This window comes from Perca flavescens, chromosome 19 (genome assembly GCF_004354835.1).
Source record: "Perca flavescens isolate YP-PL-M2 chromosome 19, PFLA_1.0, whole genome shotgun sequence".
In the NCBI taxonomy this organism is placed as follows: Eukaryota; Metazoa; Chordata; class Actinopteri; order Perciformes; family Percidae; genus Perca; species Perca flavescens.
In genome coordinates this window covers 17336084-17360325 of record NC_041349.1, presented here as the reverse complement: position 1 = coordinate 17360325, position 24242 = coordinate 17336084, and the positions used below count along the sequence as shown (strand labels likewise).

The following is a 24242-nucleotide window of genomic DNA, read 5'->3' as shown; positions in this document are numbered from 1 at the left end:
CATAACATTTAAAATAAATTTACTGCAGCTTCCTCAGGGTAGGTACCCTGGCTTTCAAGAAATATTAGAGAGCATTAGCTTGTAGGGAAAACTTAGAACCAATTTCGCCTTCAAACATCCTGGGAAACACATTATCTTCTGATTGGAACACCAGATGCCAGACAGACATACTTGACATGTAAAATGTGTGAATTTTTTTGTGACAGCCAAACGGCATATCGAAAAAACGATATTTCTAGTGTAGTTCTCCTACAGTCTGTACATGCAAAAAACTTTTCCATTAACATACGGTAATGTCTCAGCGGTACTAACCAATTGGTCAATTAAGAAATATTACAGGCAAGGGTGTGCTTTGTAATTGATGCGGTCAGGACCGAGGCGTCATCACTGTAATATTGCGATTATACATACAAAGGTTACCAACAAAATAAAGGTAATAAACTATATTCATATTGTGGGAGGCAATTTGCTCATAAAAATAACAAAACAACAGGTAGGAGTTCTAGTCCCTGCTGAGTCAGGAGGCCAACTGAAGCTAATGTTAGCTTTGTAGGATTTCCCAAACTAAATGAATATTGCACATATAAACACAAAACTGCTTAGCTAGCTCAATCGTGTTGTAACTAAAATATCTGCAGATTTTTCTTTCCATGGACAGATTTAGCTACTCAAGCAACAGAGACTATTTCTTGTCCCCATTACGCTAACGTTAATGTTAGTCAGCCAACCAACTTAAACTAACGGTAGCTTTGTAACGCTAGAGATTGTGAGGTTTTTCCAAACTAAATAAATATTGCACATACAAACACAAAACTGCTTTGCTAACTCAAACGTGTTGTAGACAAGATATCTGCTGAAAAGATATTTTTTTTTTATGGATAGATTGTTAGCTACTTTAACGTTAAACCGCCTACACATGATCCGGGGAAAAAACCACCTAGTTGGGCGGCACCGCTCTCCCCATAGGAAGTACGTGTGTAGTCAGCTTTAGGGTATTTTTAACATATTTTTAACATAGCGCCATGTCACCGGCACAGCTGATGTGATCCAAACATTTCCAATAACTCCAGAGCGCTGTATAATAAGACTAACTCATTTAATCCGATAAATCACATTAATATAAATGTGTTGGAGAGCTGTGTTCTCCATTGTGGTTCGGGATTTATTTTCGTGAATAAACACGTTTCAAGAAATAGTTTTTGATTCAACTCTGGAATGTTGACATGAAAAAGACGGACTAATATTTTTAGTGATGCGCATGGTGTGCTATTAGATTTGAGCATGTTCGAAATGTCTACTTGACCAATTAGATTGCCTGGTCAGATCTACTTGTTATATAGTTATAGTATAGTTAATAATATAGGTCAGTGGGGCGCATGGTTAGCTCACCTGGTTGAGCGTGCGCGCCATGTACAGAGGCTCAGTCCTTGTCGCAGCGGCCGCTGGTTCGGTTCTGACTTGCGGCCCTTTGCTGCGTGTCATCCCCCTCTCTCTCCCACTTTTCTGGCTTAATCTGTCCTATAAATAAAGGCAATAAAAGCCAAAAAAAATATCTTTAAAAATTAAAAATAATAAAAGCTCAGTTGGTCTTATTATACATCCGTGAGTTGAACACAGATAAGAGTGTTATGCTAATTGATCTCTGAAGAAAATGTTTGTTTTGTCTTGTTTTGTACAGGCAAGTCAGAGACAGAACTGGGGACTTATGGACACTTGCAGCCTGGAGTCACTGGGCCTTGAACCTTTTTCTTCTGGTTTCAATACTTACATCACTTACTGACTCTTCTGCCATGATGTAACAACACAGTGGCTACAGGTTTAGGCGACCTCCTGCTTGGATGTCAAACAGTATATTATCACACAGTGGAGGAAACATATATGCATCCTTGGAAATTCTCCGAACGAAGGCCTCAGTCCTTGGTGGAATTCGGAGGATCCTCAACATTGGAACAGTCCTATGACGTAGCATGCTCACAATTCAGGCTTTGAATGATCCTTCCTTGACGTTGAGAAATGCCGTGTGTCAGCCATGTCAGCAGTTCATTAGATCTACTGTCACCTTGCCAAACTCATATCAGCTTTCCTGCATGTATGATGCATGCATTTACCATATGGATAAGTGAGATATTAATGCCATTCTTATAAATTCCTGCGTTGTATTGATGCCCTCAGCTGCCACGAATTAGTTACAAGCTTTGCTCTGGGGCAACTCACATGTCTGACCCAGTCTTGTGACTACGTAAAAGTCATACGTCAGGTATGTCTTGTAAATAAAGCTAAAAATCCTAATAACATTAAATTTAATACACCAATGAAATGCTCCAAATGGTGTGAAAGTGGGGGGAGGGAGAAGAATGTGATGTCAACGTGTACCAAACGTATCCCCTGCAAAAAACGCCCATATGGCAGTGTCATAAGTCAAGATGACGGGGTCAGTATTAAAGGCAAGTAAATAAAGCTTCTGGAGAGTCTACCATTTCAGCTCATCAGCAGCCATTAATAAGACACAAATATCATCAGCCACCTACAAATGCCACCAGCTAGTGTAGAGAGTTATGAGAGAGAGAGAGAGAGAGAGAGAAAAAGAAAGAGAGAGAGGGGTAGTTAGTTGAAGAGGAAGAAACAAGATACAGAAAGTTGCTTGTATGTTACTCTCACTTTGCACAAGCTGTTAAAACAGACGTGTAATGAGCGTACATTTAAAAACTGACCTCTCTCATTTAGGTTTGTTACTCAACGGAGTGACACAAGACGAAGCTCAAGGTGGCTTGAATAAAAATCTGACAGCAAACGTCTATGTGAAAATAAACCAACGGGTTTTCTCGTGGCCAGGATAGCTCAGTCGGTAGAGCGGGCGCACATATACAGAGGTTCATGCCTCGACACAGAAGGTCTGGGGTTTGAGTCCGACTTGGGACGATATCCTCCATGTCTTCCCCCTCTCTCTCTCTCCCCCTTTCATTGCTTTCCTATTATTAAAGGCGGAAATGGACAAAAAATTATCCAAAAAAAAATACAAATAAATGACGTCATCACAGCTGTTGTTTCCAGCGCGAAAGCGCCGCAAGCTGTCACAGTGCGTGGCTGTGCACCTCTGCATTTTTTTAACTATGACTGCGCGCTGCACTTTCAGTTCAGTTGGGAAAAACTGGCGGAGCAGGTTCGCTTGTACAAACATCTGTGTGATTCTTGTACAGACCACAGAGAGTCAAACAGCCTTAAATATGTGGTCAAAGAGAGACACCACACTGGGAAAAGAAGAGGCATTTTGCTGGAGAGTGTGGAAAAACATGAGGGATCGTTTTGTCAAAGCTAAAAGAAAAAACGGCTTCATGGCATAGGCGCGGGAAGTAGGGGTGCTGGGGGTGCTGCAGCAGCCCCTGTTGGTGGGAGCACCCGTTGTTGGCAAACTGCGATCAAACCCGTATTACCCAATGGGCATTAATCATTATGGTGATAATTATCCAATCAGAATAAAATATAAGTTGTCTAATGTAATGATTGGGAGAAGGCCGCATGCACTGTGTAGATTAGCTAAAGATAAAGGTGGGTGGGCATAGAGCAGGTTGTTTACATTGCACTGATCCAAGATCAGCTTTCTAAGAACGAGTTGAGATTGAAAGAGTGGAATTTATTTGTAACTGATCCCCGGTCAGATTGGGTTGCATCAGCGAGTGAAAGTGTGGAAAAGAGAGAGAAAGAAGCGGCTGCTATAAAAAAATGTCCCGCAAATAAATAGCTTTTTTAAAAAAGCTGGGAATGACAAAGAGGAGGATGTCGAGGAGCTAGCCAACGTTAGCTTGGAAGAATCGCTGCCTTCTACCAGCTACACTCAGCCACAGCTAACGGTAGCTAACGTTAACTTTAGCGAAGTTGTTGTGGAAAAAGACAGAGATGAGGCCGGCGGTCATCAGCATTACAGAACAAGGTAATGGCCCCTCAGGTACCATCATCTCTGAAGACCCTGCACTACGGGGACCGATTACAGAGACCGTCCGGGAGGAAGTTATACCCAGAGGGATATTAGCCTTTCAGAATCGGCGGCTAAATGTCCAGCATCTCGGAGGGGGGGACGAGGCTGGCGGCAGAAAGACCCGCTCTCTCACTAACGAGGCACTGACCCGACACCTTCACAACGGTGAAACGGTACCACAGGAGTGGATTCTAGATCACTGTCCACCGGAGACATTTATTGCGTTGCCTGTAAAGTGCTCCCAACACACAGCAGCGCATGTGTAGTAGGGTTTAGCGAGCTGCTGAGGGAGCTGGACTTTGAGGATTTGATCTGCGACTTTGCAAAGAAAAAGACAAGAAATTAGAACTTCTAAAGGTAAGAGCTATTATGCTATCTGTAAATTGACTAGGCTAATATAATTTGTTGTGACCATGTGACCAGATAATGCACATATTTTGTTTAGTTTATTGAAATGCCATGCATATCAGACGTATTGCATCATAATTTTGTGATGCTGCTATATAGGTCTGTGTGAGACTTAGTTGTCAAGTGCAGTAGCCTATATGTTGGCTTTTGCAGTTTGTCAAGTAGCCAGCTGACTAAGTGACTGTTATTTTGCAACCTGCACTCAGCTGTGTTGTGTGATGGCATTGTTGTATCTTCAGTCAATCACGTTTCAGAATTACTATTGTGCTTTCTGCTTGGGTGATTTTTAGTGAATACTATATCGCCATAGTCTTGATCCATACAACGCTTTGGTATGATTTAATTAATTGTAACACTGTCTTGTGATGTGTGAGTCAGATGGCAGTACTTGGTTTATTGAACTGGAAAGGCATACTTGATGTCATTCATCGTTTTTTGTTGTTATTTTTTATTCGATAGTCACAGTGGATAGACAGGAAAGGGGGAAAGAGAGGGAATGACATGCAGCAAAGGGCCGCAGGTCGGATTTAAACCCGGGCCGCTGCAAAGGAATCTTTTGACCAGTAGTGATTGGCATGTGATTTAGTGCCCATTTAGTTCGCTGTGCAGTACGCACCGTATGTAGCCTACTTCATGGGGGGGAGGCAGAGGTAGAGTCGTTCTTCGCAAACACCCCCCCAGAAGCTTTTTTCACCTGGGTCTAACATAGGGCGAGTTAGCGTAGAGTAGCGTTAGCCGCTGAATAGCTTAGCGCAGGGGCTAATGGACCCACGTTTGTATCTCTTAAATGACCCCACTAATAATGCCCAAAATGATACCAAAGGTCTACACTAGTATATATAGGTTATGCACTCATAAAACGATGGATTGGAAAGTTTGTAAGTACACCAGAAGTTTATGTAAATAACACTGGCCTGCTGGCTTCTGCTCTCTGCTGTTGTTGTTGCTGCTGTGAGACGAGTGCTTAGGGCCGTCTACAAATTACAACACAGAAAAGAGATGCAACAAAAATATTTTTTAATTTAACTTCTTTTTTAAAGTAAGTGCTGTAATATAACTAGCAGGAGACAAATAATAATTGAGGTAAGTTTGGAGACATTACCTTATTTAATCATTAAATTAATAAATATTTTTGTTGTATCTCTTTTCGGTGTAGTAATTTGTAGACCTAAGCACTCCTCTTACTGCAAGTAGCAGCAGCAGCAGCAGCAACAGAGAGCAGAAGAGAGCAGGCAAGTGTTCATAAACTTCTGGTGTACTTACAAACTTTCCAATCCATCGTTTTATACAGTAAGTGCATAACCTATATGTACTAGTGTAGACCTTTGGTATCATTTCGGGCATTATTAGTGGGGTAACTTACGAGATACAAATGTGGGTCCATTAGCCCCTGCGCTAAGCTATTCAGCGGCTAACGCTACTCTACGTTAACTCGCCCAATGTTAGACCCAGGTGAAAAAAGCTTCTGGGGGGGTGTTTGGCTCGAGGTCATGGTGCAAAGGACCCTGGGGTAAATTACTCCGAACCATCACTTTAATGATTAGAGTAGAAAAATGTAATAATGTAATAATGTTTGGCGGCATGTAGGTTATAAAGGATGGGTTTACTACTGTTGCCCGCATTCCTTTACTTCTGATGTCTTCTTCTCTACTACATCTACTACATCTAGATTATTTTGTTTATACGCCCTCTTTCGGAGAATACTGCAACGAACAATGCGTTGAGCATAAACCGATCCGTGCATCCTCGTAGCGCGTGTGCGCGCCATCTACGGAAGCCCGCGCAGGGTGTCACACTCGAGTATATCCAAAGCTTAACTCCCCAAGGTGGCCTAAGGCATGTCAGAAGAATGTGTAACTGCAAAAACATCAATAAGCAAACACTAAAAGCAGTGCTACACAAATACGCGGAATTATTGGATAAGTCAAAACTTTTTTTAAACAACATGCATTCATATTTCTCAACAGCCACCTACACAAAGACAGAGTCCCATTTCCAGCCAAAACATATTCTTGAAAAACTTACATGTGTACACGCTTCAGACGTTTGACATGTCTCAACTAAACCTGATCCACCCTGAACTGTAGTCTGTCTGTCGCTATTTTCTAAACGTGAGAAGTAAATGGGTTATGGCCAATACAGGTGGGGCTTGATCACCTCAGGCAACTGCAGAGTACATCGCCCTTTTTGTTTGAGAGAAACAATGAGTGTAAACCTTTTTTGTTTACAAAAAAAACTCCACAGGGCACATTCAAGTTTACATTGCATCTACCCTAAACAGAAAAAAAGCCTTCTACTTCCCTATCTTTGATTCAACAGGGGATATGGAGTGCTTTGTCCTTGACCTTTTTGAACTTAGTCATTTCCACTACAACAGGGTATCCCTTACCCTTCTAAAGCACCTTAATGAGTACCAGTAATCCTCTGCTTAGGCCACAGCTCAAACAAGGGGGGACAACTAGAGCAAAACGTGTGGAGGCCCACCAAGTGCGATCTAAAAACTTCCAGAAAAGGAGACGCTCTTTGCTCCCGGGCGTCCCAGGAATGTTCAATAACAGCACCAAACACGAGAAGTGTGATGTATGCGGCTGGCCTGAGGAAGTAAAGCAGGAGGAGAGAGGACGAAAAGACAAGAAGAGGCCGAGCACTTGTTTAATGTGCTCGCTTGGCCTTCGACGCGCTCCTCTGGAAATAAGGTTATTGGATTGAATGTCTATGGAAGAGTCCAGGGGCAGGCGGCTGAGATCACATGCTAGACTTAAAAAGTTAACAATGAACAAAGAAAAGCATGATGAGAACTCCACGTGCTTTGGCCATGTAGTAACGGGATTCAATGTTCTTGCACAACTCGTGAACGTCTGTGATGACAAGGCAAAATAAAATATTTTAGTCTGCACACAAGTACACGGAAGATGCAGCCTGGATATCCTGGGATCCCTATCCCTATATACTGGGATTTAGGCTGGCTGCACATTGGCTGCGTGGCGTGAGCGTGTCAGCTGCGTGGCGTGTCCGTTTTTATTTCGGCTCCCATGTTAACAGGTTAGAGCTTGGACACTGCCTGCGTAACACGCACGTCTCAAAAAACCTGTGCATGCTAGAATTAGAACCAATGCCTATTTTTCACGCGTTTCCAGGCAAAATAGAATACGAAAATATGTTTATATGTTGTTTTGACACAAATACATTTAATAAATGACATTATGACGTTTGAAAGTCTCTCGGTTTTGACAGAAATGCCGATATAAATGTAATTAAAAAATAAAATAAAAAAAAAATTATCGATTTTCAAATATTGAACCTGTCAATACAGAGCAAAATATTCTGTAGCCTATTTTGCCGTCAATACTGCCATCGTTGTTTTTGCTGTAATCAAATCAGCATATATTTATTTATTATTTATTATTGGGAAACATACATGTGTACAGACAAGGCTAGCAGCAGCAGCGCCACGTCAGACACGTTTCTGGTGTGCCAAGACATAGAAAACGCTACGCAGCCGCCACGCAACTGACACACAACTGACACGCAACAGAAACGCCACGCTCATGCCATGCAGCCAGTGTGCAGCCGGCCTAAGTGTTCTTTATCTGTGTCGTCATGGCCTTAGGACAGGAAAGCTAAGGTTAAGACTTTCCCACTAGAGAGAAGCATCTCTTTTAAGGCTTGGTACCCCATTTTCCCTGACACAAATTGGTTAAACAAATAAAAGAAGGAAAATAGTAAAACAAAACAAGACGTGTATGGAAGCGAATAATAGCTGTAATGATTTGAATCTTAAAATGTGTAATCTCCGATTGAGCCGAAAGTGTGAAAATTCAGTTGAGCGCGTTGAAGACGTTTCATACCGTTCAAGCAAAACTGGAAGAAAACAAACATCTGAGGGTAAAGAAGCAGGTTGAACGCATCTGACACGGACAATCTCCTGTTGTATGCTACATGTGTGAAAGGGCTTAGCATTGACATTTTTTACTTTGAAAAGCACCTTGATTTTATTGTATGTTAGGGCTTACAAATTCAGAAGAACAAATTGCCTAGACTTCAATAGTCTAATTCTGACGTAAAGGACAGGTAAATAAAAATAATCGTGTTGCTCGAAATGAAGTTGATAAATTCAGCCAACCACATTTAGGATGAAAAATTCAAACTTGACCTTCTCAGATACCTCTGATTCTTGCATTTAAGGCAGATTAGACTAACTAACTTGATTTTATTCTGCCTTGAAATTTTAGATTAGCTCCAATTTAGTAAATTTGAGCAAATTTAAATTTTCTTTTAAATACTGCAAACTTTACATATTATATATATATATATATATATATACCTACTGTACTGAAAAATTCCAAGTAGCCACATAAATTTGAACCACGTAAAGTCAGATATGGTTTTCAATGTAAATTATACATACAGTATAGGCTATAAGTTCTGTTGTGCATCAATAGATGTGGTGCATGTGACAACGGACTGCAGTTTTAACCGCACCGACCTTTCAAATATGAAGGATCATATTACAAGTACATTGTTGTAAAAGAAGCCTGATCTCATTAGTTGCACGACAACCGTGAAAGGAAAATATATTCACTTTCAGAAGAAGCAGGTAGAAGAAGAGCAGTAAACGATAACAAAATACTGTACGCTGCTCTTGCTCTATGTACGATTTATTATTACTAACGTTCACATCTCGTTGGATTACCGGAGCAAAATCCACAGCTCAGACCTCTGCATGGCCATGAAAGAGAAATATTTGAAATGACACTTATATGAAAGAAAGGAACATTGAGAACAGCCTGTTCAAACTAGCACTATTAACTTTAAACCTATAAGGTTTCACAGAACAAGCCTATGTCTTTGTTTGCTCAGTGGGCAAGGACACGTTTTTAGTTTAATTGCGAAAAGAAGCAATAAAAGACAATTTGGTTATGGACACTAATCACTGTATTTGAATGTGAACGTCTCAGTCAGCTGTGGCAGACAGCGGGTTTGGCTCTCTGCCAGCTTCCTGTGAATGTCTTTTACCTTCCTGCTTGACAGGATTCTGATGTCTTTTTTTAACTTGGTGCTCCTAAATATGGACGCCAGTCTGAAAGCTAAGCATTAGTGCTTCAGACACTTCAGACAATAGCATCGTCTATTCTAGGAGTTATTCCAAATAAAGACGTCTATCAAATCTGGAGAAAAGAAAGAAGCTGAGTTTACAAAAGTGATACAATTCCCATGGCAATAAGGTACTTCTAAATGTTACCAACTGCCTGCATCTTACATCAAAACATAAGCTACTGTCTCTGATGTGAAACACAGCAGAAACAAATCATGTGCAGACAGAACTCCTAATCCCAAATGAAAGTCAAGTGGCTGCTTTCAGGTCCTTTGATGTGTAACACAAACTGGGCCCATTTCGGACCAGATCAAGGGGAGGTTACTGAAAACCCACCTGTTGGTCCGGACATGCTACTGTTAGCAGCACTAAGAAGGATTAGCAGTCAACTCACCACAAATCCCCCTAACCATTCAATCGAATAGAAAACAACTTTGAAAACTATATCATAAAACTTTAAAACTGTATTAACAGATTTTTTTTTTTTGGCCTTGCAGCAGAAATAAGCAGAAGAAAAGGCACATAGGTATGCATCCTTATGCTGCTCTTCTCGAGTTTTCTATATTGAATTACATTTGCTTTACATTTGAGTCTCCCTGTTATGTTTGGTCTCTACTTGTATATTGTTATGAGCACAGGTCAGAGCACGAATGTTGGTGGAAACAGACTTGAGAGGGGACAGCATACCAAAGAAATCCACACCGCTCTTTGCCCCTCTTGCCCAGGCCACCACATCACGTGCCCTCTGCCAAGGGAAAGTCCCTGAAATTAGAGGGGACTACTCCTCATGTCCAATATCTAACTTTGAATCCCACTCATCAAATATATATATATATATATATATATATATATTTGTATATATATATATAATATATATATCCATTTGCCTGAAAATGAATGGAGAATCGGCTGTGGACATACTGTAACATCTGTTCACCTTTCTCATTTCTAAATAGTCTTCCACCGGTAATCTCACACTGGAAAACAAAAAGAGATTGGAGTAAACATTTCTATGTTTAATCTAGCAAAACTCAACGAATAAAATTTAAGATTTAGCTTGCAGCACTGAAAAAACTGATGCACAATAACTACATGTGATTAGCCAGGAAATGACATGCAAAGCGAGAAAGCCACAGTGACAATTTTAGACTCCTGTGAAGGGCATGGCATTGGCATCTTCCTGTGTTAAGGTGATGGGTATTATCACAGCAGGATCCCACTCTCGTAACAGGACGAGGCGGTGACCCCTATCCGCCTTTTCTTTCTTTGTTTTAGGGATGCAACAGTGATCGATCGTTGCAATAGATCCATTCATTGTGTGTCTATAAAATGTCTGAAAAACGGCTATCAAAGTTTACATAACCCAAAGGGGACATCTTCAAATTGTGTGTCGGACCAATGGTGCAAAACAAATTTTTAATCATATGTAACGTAGCAGATTTGAGAAGCTAAAAAAAAGCAAAATGTTTAGCATTCTTCCTTCAAAAATTACTTGATGATTAATGTTATCCGTTTCAGCACTACTAGAGCTCAACAGTCCCACCCCTGCTCCGAGAGACCTTGGGTTCCGGAAGTAAATTTCCCATTAATTTCTCCCATTGACGTCTGGAAAAATCCATACATAAAGAGTTTTAGACCATGCCTTAGGCTAACCAGCTACGACGTGACTCATTGGCATACAACATATCATTTCGAGTGAAAAAACAAACAGAAAATCCCCCCAAAAAATCAAAGGTACAAGACTGTGTACATATTTTCATTATCGAGCGGAACTACTTATCCCATAAACCACCGCGCACCACTGAATAAAGGAAGCTATGTTAGTTTAGCTAACAGCTAATTCGGCTAGCCGCTAGCTGAGACAGCATGTAATAACTTTAAAAGACCCTCAAAATCAAACCTGAAAATAACCGTTTAAATATATAACAGCTGTTACGTCAGCTGTAGCCTGCTTTACCCCAATGTTTAGTTTGAGTTAACGTTATTTTAGACTGAATCAAGCTGTCAGCTAGCGGTTAGCCGAACTAACGTTAGCTTCCTGGTGGAGGCTAACGGCAGAAGCGTGGAACGGATTGTGATTCGTGCAGTGTCGTAAATCTTCGTAAAACAGGATTATCATCTTGGGCATGCGCATGACGGATCGTGCAGGCAGCTCCCGGCAGCTCCCCCTCCTCACCAGCATGAGTTCCACCAATCAGAGGCATCACTGTGGGATTGTGGGATTGTTCAGGATTGTGGGTAATGGAGTATTTATCCAAGACATCGCAAATAAAAGACATTTATCACAAAACAAGGTTGATGCCCCATGAACTTTTGGCATCTATATGAACATATACAATTGCTTAGTCATGTCGTAGCTGGTTTTAAGTCTACCATCGACGGGTTACGATTTTATGGCTTATACTCAATTGTCAATGGAAAAAGTGTATTGTATTTTTACTTCCGGAACCCGCTGTAGGCGGGACTGTTGAGCTCTATGTTTGTACCTCATTAAACTGAGAACAGCCAATGGAACCTAGACCATACATATCACTGTATGTTTTTGTGCTTTTTCCTGCCTATTGGCATACAGTGTTGCCAGCTTGTGTGCATCCATCACAAAGGGCTGACCCAGCCAAAAGCCCATGCACTGCCAGCTGGGGGATCAACACCTTTAAGTGTGGCAGAGTGGGACAACAATAGTCCCTTCTGGGCTGACTGAGGGCAGAGGGTTCTGCTACTGTCGGCCACTCACAGCAGGAAACACCGTACAGCTGAGTACAGTGACCTACATCTCTTACTGAGGCGCTTTCTGCATGACTGAATCAGCTTACTGGCTGCTTAGTGTTGTATGCTTATGGCGCTTTTCCATTACATGGTACCTACTCGCCTCGCCTCGACTCTACTCGCCTTTTTTGGTTTTCCATTACAAAAAAAAGTACCTGGTACCTGCTAACAGGTACTTTTTTTAGTACCTGCTCAGTCGAGGTTCCAAGCGAGCTGAGGCGAGCCGAGAAGGTGACGTGAAACCCTGCAGGCTGCTGATTGGTCGGAAAGAAGCGTCACTGATCACTGCATTGCTAGCTTTAGAGGCGGCATTTTTAAATAGTTTAGCCAGCGGTGTTTTTTTGCTGCCGGAGGCTCCACGCAGAGCTTTCTCCGTAGCATACAAGTGGCCTGATGGTTATACTGGTGCGCTGGTGTGTGCATGTGTGATGTGTGTGTGTCGAGTCGCCCTATGTGTGTGTGTGGGGAGCTAGTGAGCGAGGGAGAAGTGAGAGAGTGACGGCAATTATCTCCGCAGCGAGTAGCGACTCTAGAGTCATATATATGTGACCACGGTGGGAAATCTGGAGCAGTAAACGTTAACTATCTCTTTGATATCATGTTGTTTACGGAGACGGAGAACCAGGAAATGCGTCGGGGATATGTCAATGGGAAAGCAAGCTACTAAGCCACGCCCACGGCAGTCGCTATGACGACCAGCCACGCTGAGGCGATACTAAAATCTGCAATGGAAAACGGACGCACAGCAAGTCGAGGCGAGCAGAGTCGAGTAGAGTTGAGGCGAGTCGAGCAGGTACCATGTAATGGAAAAACGCCATTATAATACCTATATCCCAAACATATAGATATATCTATATCCCGTTATCATATATCAAGAACATACTGGTGTGTGCATTAGAGATACAAGAATGTAAAACAAAAATTTGTCTCAGCGTTTAGGTTATTTGACAGTGTTACAGCGAAGAAAAATGGCCTGACTGTCATTATCATAAACTAAATTTTTAAATTAGGTAGCTAATGTTTCTTCGGATGTATTGAAAAATATATAGATAACAAAGGAACAATAGCTCCTCAATGGGGATTAGCGACTTAACAATGCCTCCATGCCAGTGAATCAGGTCATTGACTGCATCAGAGCTTGTTGGTGAGTTCCACTCCGATCCCCTGCTCTCTGCCATGGCCTGTGACCGTGGGACCATTATCTCACCGGTGAGCCTAGTTGAAAGTCAGACTGGCCCGATGTCGCTGTGACAGATCTCGGTAATGATAAGGAACACTCTGAACTTGGCGCGTCAATGTCAGCAGCACCCACAACAGGGAGCATGATGGAAAATGCACATGGAAAACTTTATAAATACACCAGTCTGTTCTGTTTCGTAACGGGCCTCATTAGGTTGGATCACAACCCTAAAGCCCCTGATTGAGATGGGCGGCAGCTGTCCACTTCTGGGGGAAGTCGACTGGGCAACTGAGTAGCGTCAGTGCGGCGCCGGCCTTTCGTTTGAGGTTATTAATGATCTATAACTTGACCTGTATATGGATTTTGCATTAAAGCAGTATTTAATTGATTTTTGGCCACTTGGGTGCAGCAGAAACAAGCTGAAAAAGACAAAACGTGAATTAATCAAATTGATGTGGAAAACAGTTGCCTTTTTACCCATCCAGCAGAGCAACATTATCATTCATTTACAGTCTTGTTGCCACCTAGTGACAGTACTGTAGGTCCAATATTAACTCTGCTTCTTTAGCTCTGTCAACTCCTGAGGGAAATCACTGGCTTTAAAACTGCTAAATGCTCCACTATGTTCACCAGCTAGTGGCTAACTTTGCAGTTTGTTGCTGGGCTGGTAGTGTACAGGGGGTTTTGTTTTTTTGCACACACAAAAAACTAGCTGCCTGCTAAGGTTGAGTGGAGTGGAGAGATTGAACCAAAAACATTAAAGATGCTGTCCGTAAACCAAAATGAGCTGAAAGTTGCTAAAGCTATGGAGCGTTTTAGGGTCCTTTTTTATTTTTGGCTCATGGGGAACCCTCCGGAACAGTCTGTTCTAGTCAGGGAAAAGAAATGGCTTTGCCTGTTGAGCTGTACTCCACAGAACCAGGACATTATAACTCGCTCCACGTTCACTCTGAAACTCTCTCTATTAGCCCCCAGAGCGAACCCAGAGCTCTGAGGCTCCAACACCGCAGTAGGAAGAAAGCCTGGCTTTTCTCAAGTGTGAGTGTTACTTTGATAGAACATGGGCCAGCCAGCAGCGACAGAAGTATCATAAAATGCAAATGCATGTGCACCCTGCCGTACTTAAGCAAGCACTGGCGAGAGAGGCAAATGTTGAACCTCCTTTCCAAAACAAATCCCTTTATTTATGCAGTCACTTTGCTCTGAGATAGCCAATGTCACCTCTGATTTAGCCATATAAACAAAGCAATATCCGAATTCTCTCCAAACTTGGACAATCTCTGAATGAAATCTGAGCAAAAGATTTATAAAACACGTGTCAAATAGAGTGTGAGAGATCTACTCATGTTTGCTTTACTGCTTTTGAGTCTGTGTAATTTAACCCACAGCAGCAAGTTTCTGTATTTGTAAGTTATGTAAAGCTTATGCTAATGATAGTTGTATCTGAGACGACTATCATCCAGCAAGCACATTACTTGAGAACTGGATGTTCTTTGCAGTCAGAGGGAAGGGCTTTGTTTGTTGAAACGCCAAACAAGCTAAGTACACCATTAAAACGGGAGAAGACCACGTTCACATTGCCACTCAACCAATCCCCTTTACAAAAATTCTTTTTTTGCAGAAAAACACAATTTTCTTCCTCAGGGTATATGGAAATGATTTATGATTCCTATTGTTAACATCTACTCTGAATTTGGCCTATGTTAAGAAAAAAAACTGCAGTGCATGCAAGTAAATTTACAATTAATGCAGGAACCCTACACAGTTAAAAAGTCACACAATGATGATGATGTTTTTGTTGTTAAAGTACTCATTTTATTATGCTCATTTTCAGGTTCATAATTTTATTTACAGGTTGTGCCAGAATAGGTTTACATGGTTTAATTTTCAAAAAACACCATATTTTTGTTGTACTGCACATCGCTGCAGCTCTTCTTTTCACCCTGTGTGTTGAGCTCTCTCTTTTAGCTACAGAGTGAGGCATCACACTTCTGTTCCATCTTTGTTGGGAGTCGCACATACGCAGTAGCTAGGTAAGGACTACTAGCCAGTCAGAAGCAGAGTATGAGGACGTGCCACGCTAGCAGCTAGGCGAGCATTATAACGTGTGTTACAAAGTGACGCACGTCCATCACGGACGTAAAGGCTGGACTATAATAGAGCTGTTTGGAGCGGTTTGTGAACAGTGTTTTCTCTGGAAGATGGTAAGTCCCTTTGGGGAGGACTTTGGGCTTTTTCACTTTGTAAACCATGTGCACAAAAAAGATATATAACATAATAAAGGAAAGGGAAAAAGCCAAAAAGCATAATATGAGCACTTTAAGACAAAGACCAGAAACATGTCACATTACTTCAACTCAAACTGATTGGGAAATGAGTTTAACACCAGCACAGAAACAACTCTACACCTCGACATTCAATTCAAATCTTGTGTAACACCAAAATCAATTACTACCTGATTCAGCTTTGTAAAGGTAGATCCTGCAATACAAAATCAGCCAGATAATCTGTTAATCTTCTGTTTTTTTAATTACATTCTAGGCCACAATAGGATGTTGATGCTCAATATGACGACAGCTGGTTGCAGCTGCAATAATTACCGACAACTATTAACTGGCACAATTATCTGACAGAAAAACTAATACGACATAACAATCTCCGAAAGGATTAGTGTTTAGCCATATTGGTGTTTAAATTTAACATTTGATATTCAAATGTCTACATTTTTCAGACATGGTGGGGAACTCTGACATGACTCATTTCTTGTGAAGGGTGCTCTGCTCAAATGTGACAAATTGCACACTTATGTAATCCTCCTCCATCATCATCCTCCGCTTTATTTCTGAAACAAAATCCCAGCTTCTGGGCCAACTCTGGCCCTCTTTTGAAGATCCTAAATCACAGGGGAGCTGCCTGACGCACCAAATGTTAAACCCTACCCCCCCCCCACACACACACACACACACACACACACACTTACAGCATGCTAAATGGCAGCTTTGAACCCTAAACTGCTTTAATAACTGCTCATGTTGTCCACATGAGTTACCCTCACACTCACTTTTTACCGGTACCGCTACCTCCCGCATAATACGCATCCCTTAAAAAACGTATTAATGTCAAGCCCCCCCACATGATTTGACGATCAGTCGACGATAGGAACGACTTGACGATTCTGATTCGACTATGCAAATTCTTAGTCGGGGACACCCCTAGTGGCAATTAGGCTACAGTATGTGTATGTGTGTAAATATCCTAGGATAAGTGTTTTTTCAAACCAATGACATAGTTTGCCCCGCAACGGTTGTTAGCGTCCCTGGGTGTCGTGCGCAATTCACTTTGAAATCGACCGGCGTTGGACCTGTATCACGAAGCCAAGTCAATTGTGGGTTAGCCTAACTCTTTCAAACACAAAGTCAACCCTGGTTGAGCTCTGTGAAAGGGGTATAACGGTAGCACAAGCGGAGAAGAGTCAGCAAACTGACGGCAGTTATACAGCAACAGTTACATAAAGTTAGCTTGCAATAGCCGCCATAAGCTACTGGTCAAACCACACCAACTAAGGCTGTAGCAACAAAACCCCATTTGTGTATTCAATTGTGCGTTTTATTCCCTATGAATTCAACTTTTTTTTAACAATGTGATATATCCTCTTTCAAATGTTAGTCTTGCTTTAAAGCTTTTCAACCCATTTCGAAGGAGATTTGAAAAATGCATCATACCTTTACAGCAAGATTAAAAGACATTTAAGTAGCAACACAAACCCAATTGAAGATCCACTTAAGCAGCTGTTAATCTATAAAGGAAACTGCATTTACAGGAGCTACATGAACACAGACACACACAGACAGACTTGTGTTTTCCTCGCCTGACGCCAAGACCAGTGAGGAGGCAGCTGACCTTTCCACGGAGCCGGCTGGGAAATGGGTAACGCTGCGGTCATGTTTACTAACACCGAATTAAGTCACCACTATCCCTGCATCCACTGCACTTCATTGTTCACATGGAGACATTGTCCCATGGCCCATTTTTACACTGTCAAGCAGTTGTTAAGTAAAAGGGCAGATGTGCTTTTTCCTCATTCATTAATATATTATACATCCCTGGTTTATTTTCAAGAGCTGCTACACTTGTAAACAGTCATGAATGCTTAACAGCTGTCTGGGACTAGGTTTATTACTTTCTCCACCAGCCTTAACAGACAGGCAGGTGGTAGATGGTAGATATGTTGATGAGTCTATATACTGTATACCTCAATTGACATGGCCATTATGTGCATCTTCTGTCAACGTTAGCAGTAGCCTACAACTCAGACATAACTTAGTATTTTTGCAAACAGCCCAAAGTGCAAAAGAGTCATTAAATACACTTGAAATTTGCAGTTTAAATGTAGCTTCATGGGATCGTACTTGTTTTAAAAGTGAATGCTAATATTTGCATCAGTGACAACTTATTTGACTCATGCTTGATAATCAGCCTGTGAGGGTAAGTGGGCGGAGGAAAGTGAAGGTGCTGCAGGTAGAAGTTTCACTAACCCACTTTCAGCCACCTTGAGTTGCATTCAGCCGTGGGTGGAGTTTGTTCAGCTGTCAAGGCGATGGTTCAGTTGACTTGAGCATTGAATTGTTTTAATCACATAATAACAGGTGGCCATATATGGAGGGGAGATCATAACTGTTGTTTATGAGATGATTGATACCCCTCTTATCTCATATTCCTAACAGCACATGTAATGCTCTCTAGTTAACACATAATTATATCGTGTTTGTTTAAAGCGTACAAAAATTCCTCAATTGTCCAAGTAGTTATAGTTTGGAGTTACATTAACAGAGGGAGCAGAGTTCTAACAAACTGTCCAGTTCATATTTATATGAATGTTTCCTCCAGTTACATGTCCACCAGTGATTACAGATACCTTGAGTATTGTTTGGTGTTGAATTACACTGTCTTTTGAGGTCGTCTCTGAGTGGATAAAAGCAGGTGGTTTTCATCTTAAAAGCAGAATCTCAAAGAATATTAAAAGGAAGTTATCCACATTTTCAATGACATAAAATAACAACTAAGAGACGTTAGCCTAGTAACATCAGCATGGCGTTAGGTCAAGATCTCTGATATTATCCGATTCAGTTAGGGGGGGTTAAAGTAGCCTTGCACTAAATATAGTTTTCAATATACAAGTAAAACTAGGGCTTATACAATAACAAAGACGCAAAAATTGAATGGATCCACTGGTCACACACTGTACATGTACTGTATGCCTACATATATATACATTCACACTTATATACCAATAGCAATCATGTGCATATGTACATTCACACATGGACAGTCTGGTTTATCTGTTATCATGTTTTTATCCTGAATCATTTAGTTGTTTTAACCTAAATTTAGCATATGGCTTCAGCTAGATGACTTTCATACATTAAATGTTGCAAAACTTTCCTCTATGTAACGTTTATCTGTATTGTTCCTGTTAAATAATCAAACATGAAATAAAAGAAATATCACGTTTTTGCTAATTTTCTTTCATAGGTTAAGGCAACTATCATGTGCAATGCCTGTTTCACGAATCATTATTGCCTAGTTATAACAAGATGCAAATATATGGAAATCCTCCTCTCAATAGCACAATTTCAGAGGGTCACCTGTGGTCTTCTGGCAACGATCAGCAAAATACCTACTAATGTAAACAGAGAGCATTTAGGTGGCCTTTCTTTGTTAGAAGGGAATCGTCATCTTATAGTATTAATTTGATACTAGCCTACTTAACGCATGTGTCATATATGTAGGTTTACCCTCTACAGCCTCCTAAGTGACACATGAAGGGCACCATTATAGTAAATATCCTCAGTGGGGATGCATCCTGCATTCCTGTCATGTCATGCGTTCATCAGCAATGTACAGTACAGAGGGGGAGCGGAGGGAGAAAAAAAGGTGACTGTCGACATAAAATGCATCACTTTCCATTAATCCCCTGCGCAGGAGATTCCTCGGCTTTCCCAGAGAAAACCACTGGGGGGGGGGGGAAGAAAGGGGGTTATACTATACATGGAGACACTGGACTGCGCTTACCTGTGATGGCTACATTTGCAGCATCAGACGAGTGGCTGGGAAGATCATTCGAGTAAGTGCACTCCAAGCCCAGTACCGCATAGATGACGAGTCCACGTAGCAAAACATTCAATAGCTTGTGGATGTAACTCATGGTGGGAAAATGAGGTGAAAAGCGAGTTATTCGTATCCGTGGGACTAGGGATGACTGGGGCAATCCAGAAAAAAAAAATGTCAGACTGGAAAACACAGCAATAGCCAGTCAAAACAAAAAAAACTGTCTTTTAAGCAGTACAAGTATGAGGTGTCACGAGAAAAAATAGACACCTGGAAAATGCACCAACTTAAAGAAAAACCCCGCAGTAGACTAGTTTGCAAACCCACCCGCTAACAGCTAAAACAGGAGCAGTCAATGCGGTCAGAAAACCCTAAAAAATACCTACAAAATAATAGTTCATCGTGGGTCAACGACAACTTCGAAATAAGACCCCCTTACAAAAGGACTAGCCTCTAATGGGTTTACTGTCTGTTTCAGAGGGGCGACTGTTGCGTGCTACGACAAGCCAGTCCCCCATATCTTATTTATATCGATTTCAAATATATATTTTATCTAACAAAAAAGACCTTGTAGTGAATAGACACCAAAGGAGCAAAGCACATGCAGCCTATCTTAAGGAATTCCCTTCTCCAAAACAAAAAACAGACCAAATGGTAGCCTAGTAGTTTTTCTACCGTAGATATCTGTGAGCCAGAAAGAATATCAAGTGCTGTATTAAATCCTTACGTAGGCCTGTGACTTGGAAGAAAATAGTCTCTGTACTTCCACGTACAGTATACAAACACCGGGTACAGCTTCAGCATATTGAACTCGCAGCGTCTCATAGGTCCGCCTCTTCACACGAAAGTAGCAAATCCCATCTCATCAAAAAATACATCGGCTTCTTCTTCCTCGGTTTCCCCTAATCCTTTCCCGACCTATATCAACCGCACACGACATCCGCCTACTTTCTAAATGAAGTTTTTAAGTCAGCTTTTCACGGCTCGTGTGTGATACTGTATCCTCCTGTCATATCAGCTGCTCGCCGACCGATGCAGACTGGGGAGGGAAAGCCGAGCGGGGCGGAAGTCGGTATGTAAAATGCGTTGGCATCAGGAGAGAGAGAGGGGGGGGGGACTTTTAATTTGGCCACGACTACTGCCGCGAGAAAGACATAAAAGCGGAGGGATTTGTTTTTGATTTCAGAGAATTTTTCAGCGGAGCATCACTTCCTACCCAGGGTTTCATGTGGTGGTAATGGGTGACACAACTCACGGCTGCCGCCGGGTGATTTTGGTGTTTTTAGCCGAGCTAGGAGGAAGTCTTGAACCGCCTCCGTAGCACGGATAGGAATCCTCACTCAAAAACATAGCGGGTTTTTTTCCGGGTTTTTATTCTTGTCATGGTGACGCGGAGGATGGATGATACCTGCTTTACTGTTCTTCACTTCCCCACTCCGGGGACCGGGGCATGCAAGTTTTCATCCTAGATAAGAGCTCTCATTGGCTCGAGTATCCCAACATGGCAGAACATGATTGGCTGGTTCAGACAGCACGTTTCTGTCTATTTTGAAGACGCTCAGCCCGGGAAATAAATTCCTGTTAAAGGTTAATACCGTTGTTTTTTTAGTATCAATTATCTTGATTAAGCCATGCTATTAAAGGTCCCATGACATGGTGCTCTTTGGATGCTTTTATACTAATACTAATACTGTATCTGAAGTCTCTTTCACATAACTCAGCCTTGGTGCAGAATTACAGCCACTAGAGCCAGTCCCACAATGAGCTTTCCTTAGTATGTGCCATTTCTGTGTCTGGAGCTTTTGAGGAGGAGAGGGGGGGGCAAGGTGGAGGGTGGGGGTTTGGCCTTGACCAACTGGCACTTTGCTCTTTGAAAGCCATGATGTCTCTCTCTCATGGGTGGGCCAAATTCTCTGGATGGGCAAAACAGAGAAAGGGGAGGTAACCTTGCTCCTTATGACCTCATAAGGAGAAGATTCCAGATCGGCCCATGTGAGCTTTCATTTTTCTCAAAGGCAGATCAGGATACCCAGGACTCGGTTTACACCTATCGCCATTTCTAGCCACTGGGGGACCACAGGCAGGCTGCATATTAATGTTAAAAAAAACTCATAAAGTGAAATTTTCATGCCATGGGACCTTTAACTTTGAAGCCACCTGCTGCCACTTATTAGCCCTTAAAAAGTCCCCTATAATCCACCCCATACTACCATTACCACTACTACTACCTTTAATCGTACCAATATTGATAATAATAGCAAATATATGCCCCCACCCAACCACAGACTACTAATAATAACTATAGTTATTATTAACCACTATTTACACCACTAGCAAGCTATCAATAAGTTATTACCAAATGCACTGATAGATTCTGAAAAAAACATCTAAAGACAGCTAGCACTCAGCTGTCCATCTTTTACTTTTGGGGGTTTGGTATCTGAAACAGCAGCTACTTTTAGGATAGGTTTGACAATGTGTAATTTGCCTGTAGTTTGAATTAAAAAAATGAGCAGTATAAATGTAGTTTAATCTTTAACCTTAAAAGAGTCTAATTGGGTCCCAACACATGGCATGCGTTACAGAAATATTGACTCAGATGTAGAAAGATGTAAAATCTATGTTTTGGGCACACACTAGAAACAGCAGTTTTGTTCCACTAAAAGCTGGACCAAGGAAAAATGAGGCTACATCGTTTAATTAGTTAAGAGTGTGCTGTGCTGGCTGGGTTGGATCAGTGGGTAGAGCAGGCGCACATATACTTGGAGGTTTATGCCTTGACGTAGAGGTCCAGGGTTTGAATCCGACCTGTGACGATTTCCTGCATGTCTTCCCCTTCTCTCTCCCCCCTTTCTCACCTAGCTGTCAAATAAAGGCAGAAAACCCTTTATTTGAAATAAATATTAAAGGAAAAAAAGATTAGTGTGCTGTGCTCGTTTGGCTTCTGCTTTATGTTGTTGCATACCGAACTACTTGAGGTCGACTCTGACACATGCTTCTGAGAAAGCACTAAAATAAATGAACTTGAACTTAACATACCGTATTTAGCTTGCACTGGAGGAGGCTCAAATTGCTTCTCAAATTGAATTCTTAGGATTTTTTCTTAATCTGTTCTTGATACCCTCAAATTAATTTTTTTTGTTTGGGATAAATCTTTATTGGTATGTAATTGTAATCTGTTTAAACACAACTGGGACAGGGGCATAGCATAGGGCTATTTCTTTGTAATATTAAATTTTGGTTGAAAAGTCTAACCTCATAGTTCAAACACTTATAGTACAGGCATTATGCAACATGACCCCACACAAGTTGCAACAAAAACTCTTTCAACTGATCAAGTCTCATAAAAGTCTTCTCTATAACATATAAAAAGTCCTAAGAAATCCAAGTGGTGTAAAGTATTAAAAAATACTGAATTGGTGATGCCAATTTCCCATTGCAGCCCATGTTATGGGGAGACACTACAGGTGAATAGGGGAAATATTCCCCTATAATCATTTTTTGTATTACAATTTTCCGGAACTTTTATGTTTCATTATGCAAATGATGCATTGTCTAATTAAATATCTGCTAATCTGCCTAAAAAAAAGGGCAAAAGAGAGCTGAGCCAGAAGGCAAAGCTTTCGATCTACCGGTCAGTTTTCATTCCTACCCTCACCTATGGTCATGAAGGCTGGGTCATGACCGAAAGAACGAGATCCAGGGTACAAGCGGCTGAAATGGGTTTCCTCAGGAGGGTGGCTGGTGTCTCCCTTAGAGATAGGGTGAGAAGCTCAGTCATCCGTGAGGAGCTCGGAGTAGAGCCGCTGCTCCTTCGCGTCGAAAGGAGCCAGTTGAGGTGGTTCGGGCATCTTGTAAGGATGCCCCCTGGGCGCCTCCCTAGGGAGGTGTTCCAGGCACGTCCAGCTGGGAGGAGGCCACGGGGAAGACCCAGGACTAGGTGGAGGGATTATATCTCCAACCTGGCCTGGGAACGCCTCAGGATCCCCCAGTCGGAGCTGGTTAATGTTTGTCGGGAAAGGGAAGTTTGGGGTCCCCTGCTGGAGCTGCTCCCCCTGCGATCCGAAACCGGATAAGCGGACGAAGATGGATGGATAATCTGCCTAAATAATGGATTTTCAGTATTTTTCAACTTGGACCCTATTTTCCCATGCATTGGTGTCTAAGTGACTGATGTGAACCAAAATCTTTGACATTTTTGAAATCTTTTGAAATCTGTGTTCAAGTACTGAGTAAGAACGCTGTAACCAGCAGCCACAAACCAGGCTGCAATGTAAAATGCGCACCGTCAGTTTGCGTCCACTAAAAGGGCTGTTTTTGCCACTGACAGACTCAGTGTCTGACAACATTATGGAAAGGATCCCTACAAAGATAGACCTTTTTGTTAAAGAGTAAGATCCTTTTTGTATAACATAAAACAGCCCCGATATCACCATCACCAAATCCACCAGACTTCATGTAAATAATAAACAGTATCATCGTAAAAGACACGTCATTCAAAGTCCACAGAAACAAAAATTAAACTTTCAATAGCTGTATTGCTTCGTCTTTCCACTATTCCAAGAATCACCACTCTGGTTTGATAGAAATAAAATTCACCCATTTACATGTGAATTTATGTTGGCTCTATACACGCTAAAAGTACTGTTTATTTACATGAAGTCTGGTGGGATTGGGGAAGTTTTATGTTAAAAAAATAAAAACAATTTAAT

At 41.6% G+C, this 24242-nt stretch overlaps 1 protein-coding gene across 3 annotated transcripts in view; it reads right to left on the bottom strand.

The window, feature by feature from the left end:
• stim2b (stromal interaction molecule 2b) overlaps positions 1-20582 on the bottom strand; it is a 46887-nt gene extending 26305 nt beyond the window's left edge. For 2 of the 3 annotated variants that reach the window (XM_028564482.1, XM_028564483.1), the window contains exon 1: positions 19495-20582. In XM_028564482.1, the coding sequence (XP_028420283.1) occupies positions 19495-19627 (133 nt within the window). In that variant the 5' untranslated portion in view covers positions 19628-20582. Of the gene's footprint in view, positions 1-1389; positions 1424-19494 lie in introns of those variants that run through there. The other variant, XM_028564484.1, reaches the window with a different exon arrangement.
• Between the last annotated feature and the right edge of the window lie 3660 nt (positions 20583-24242).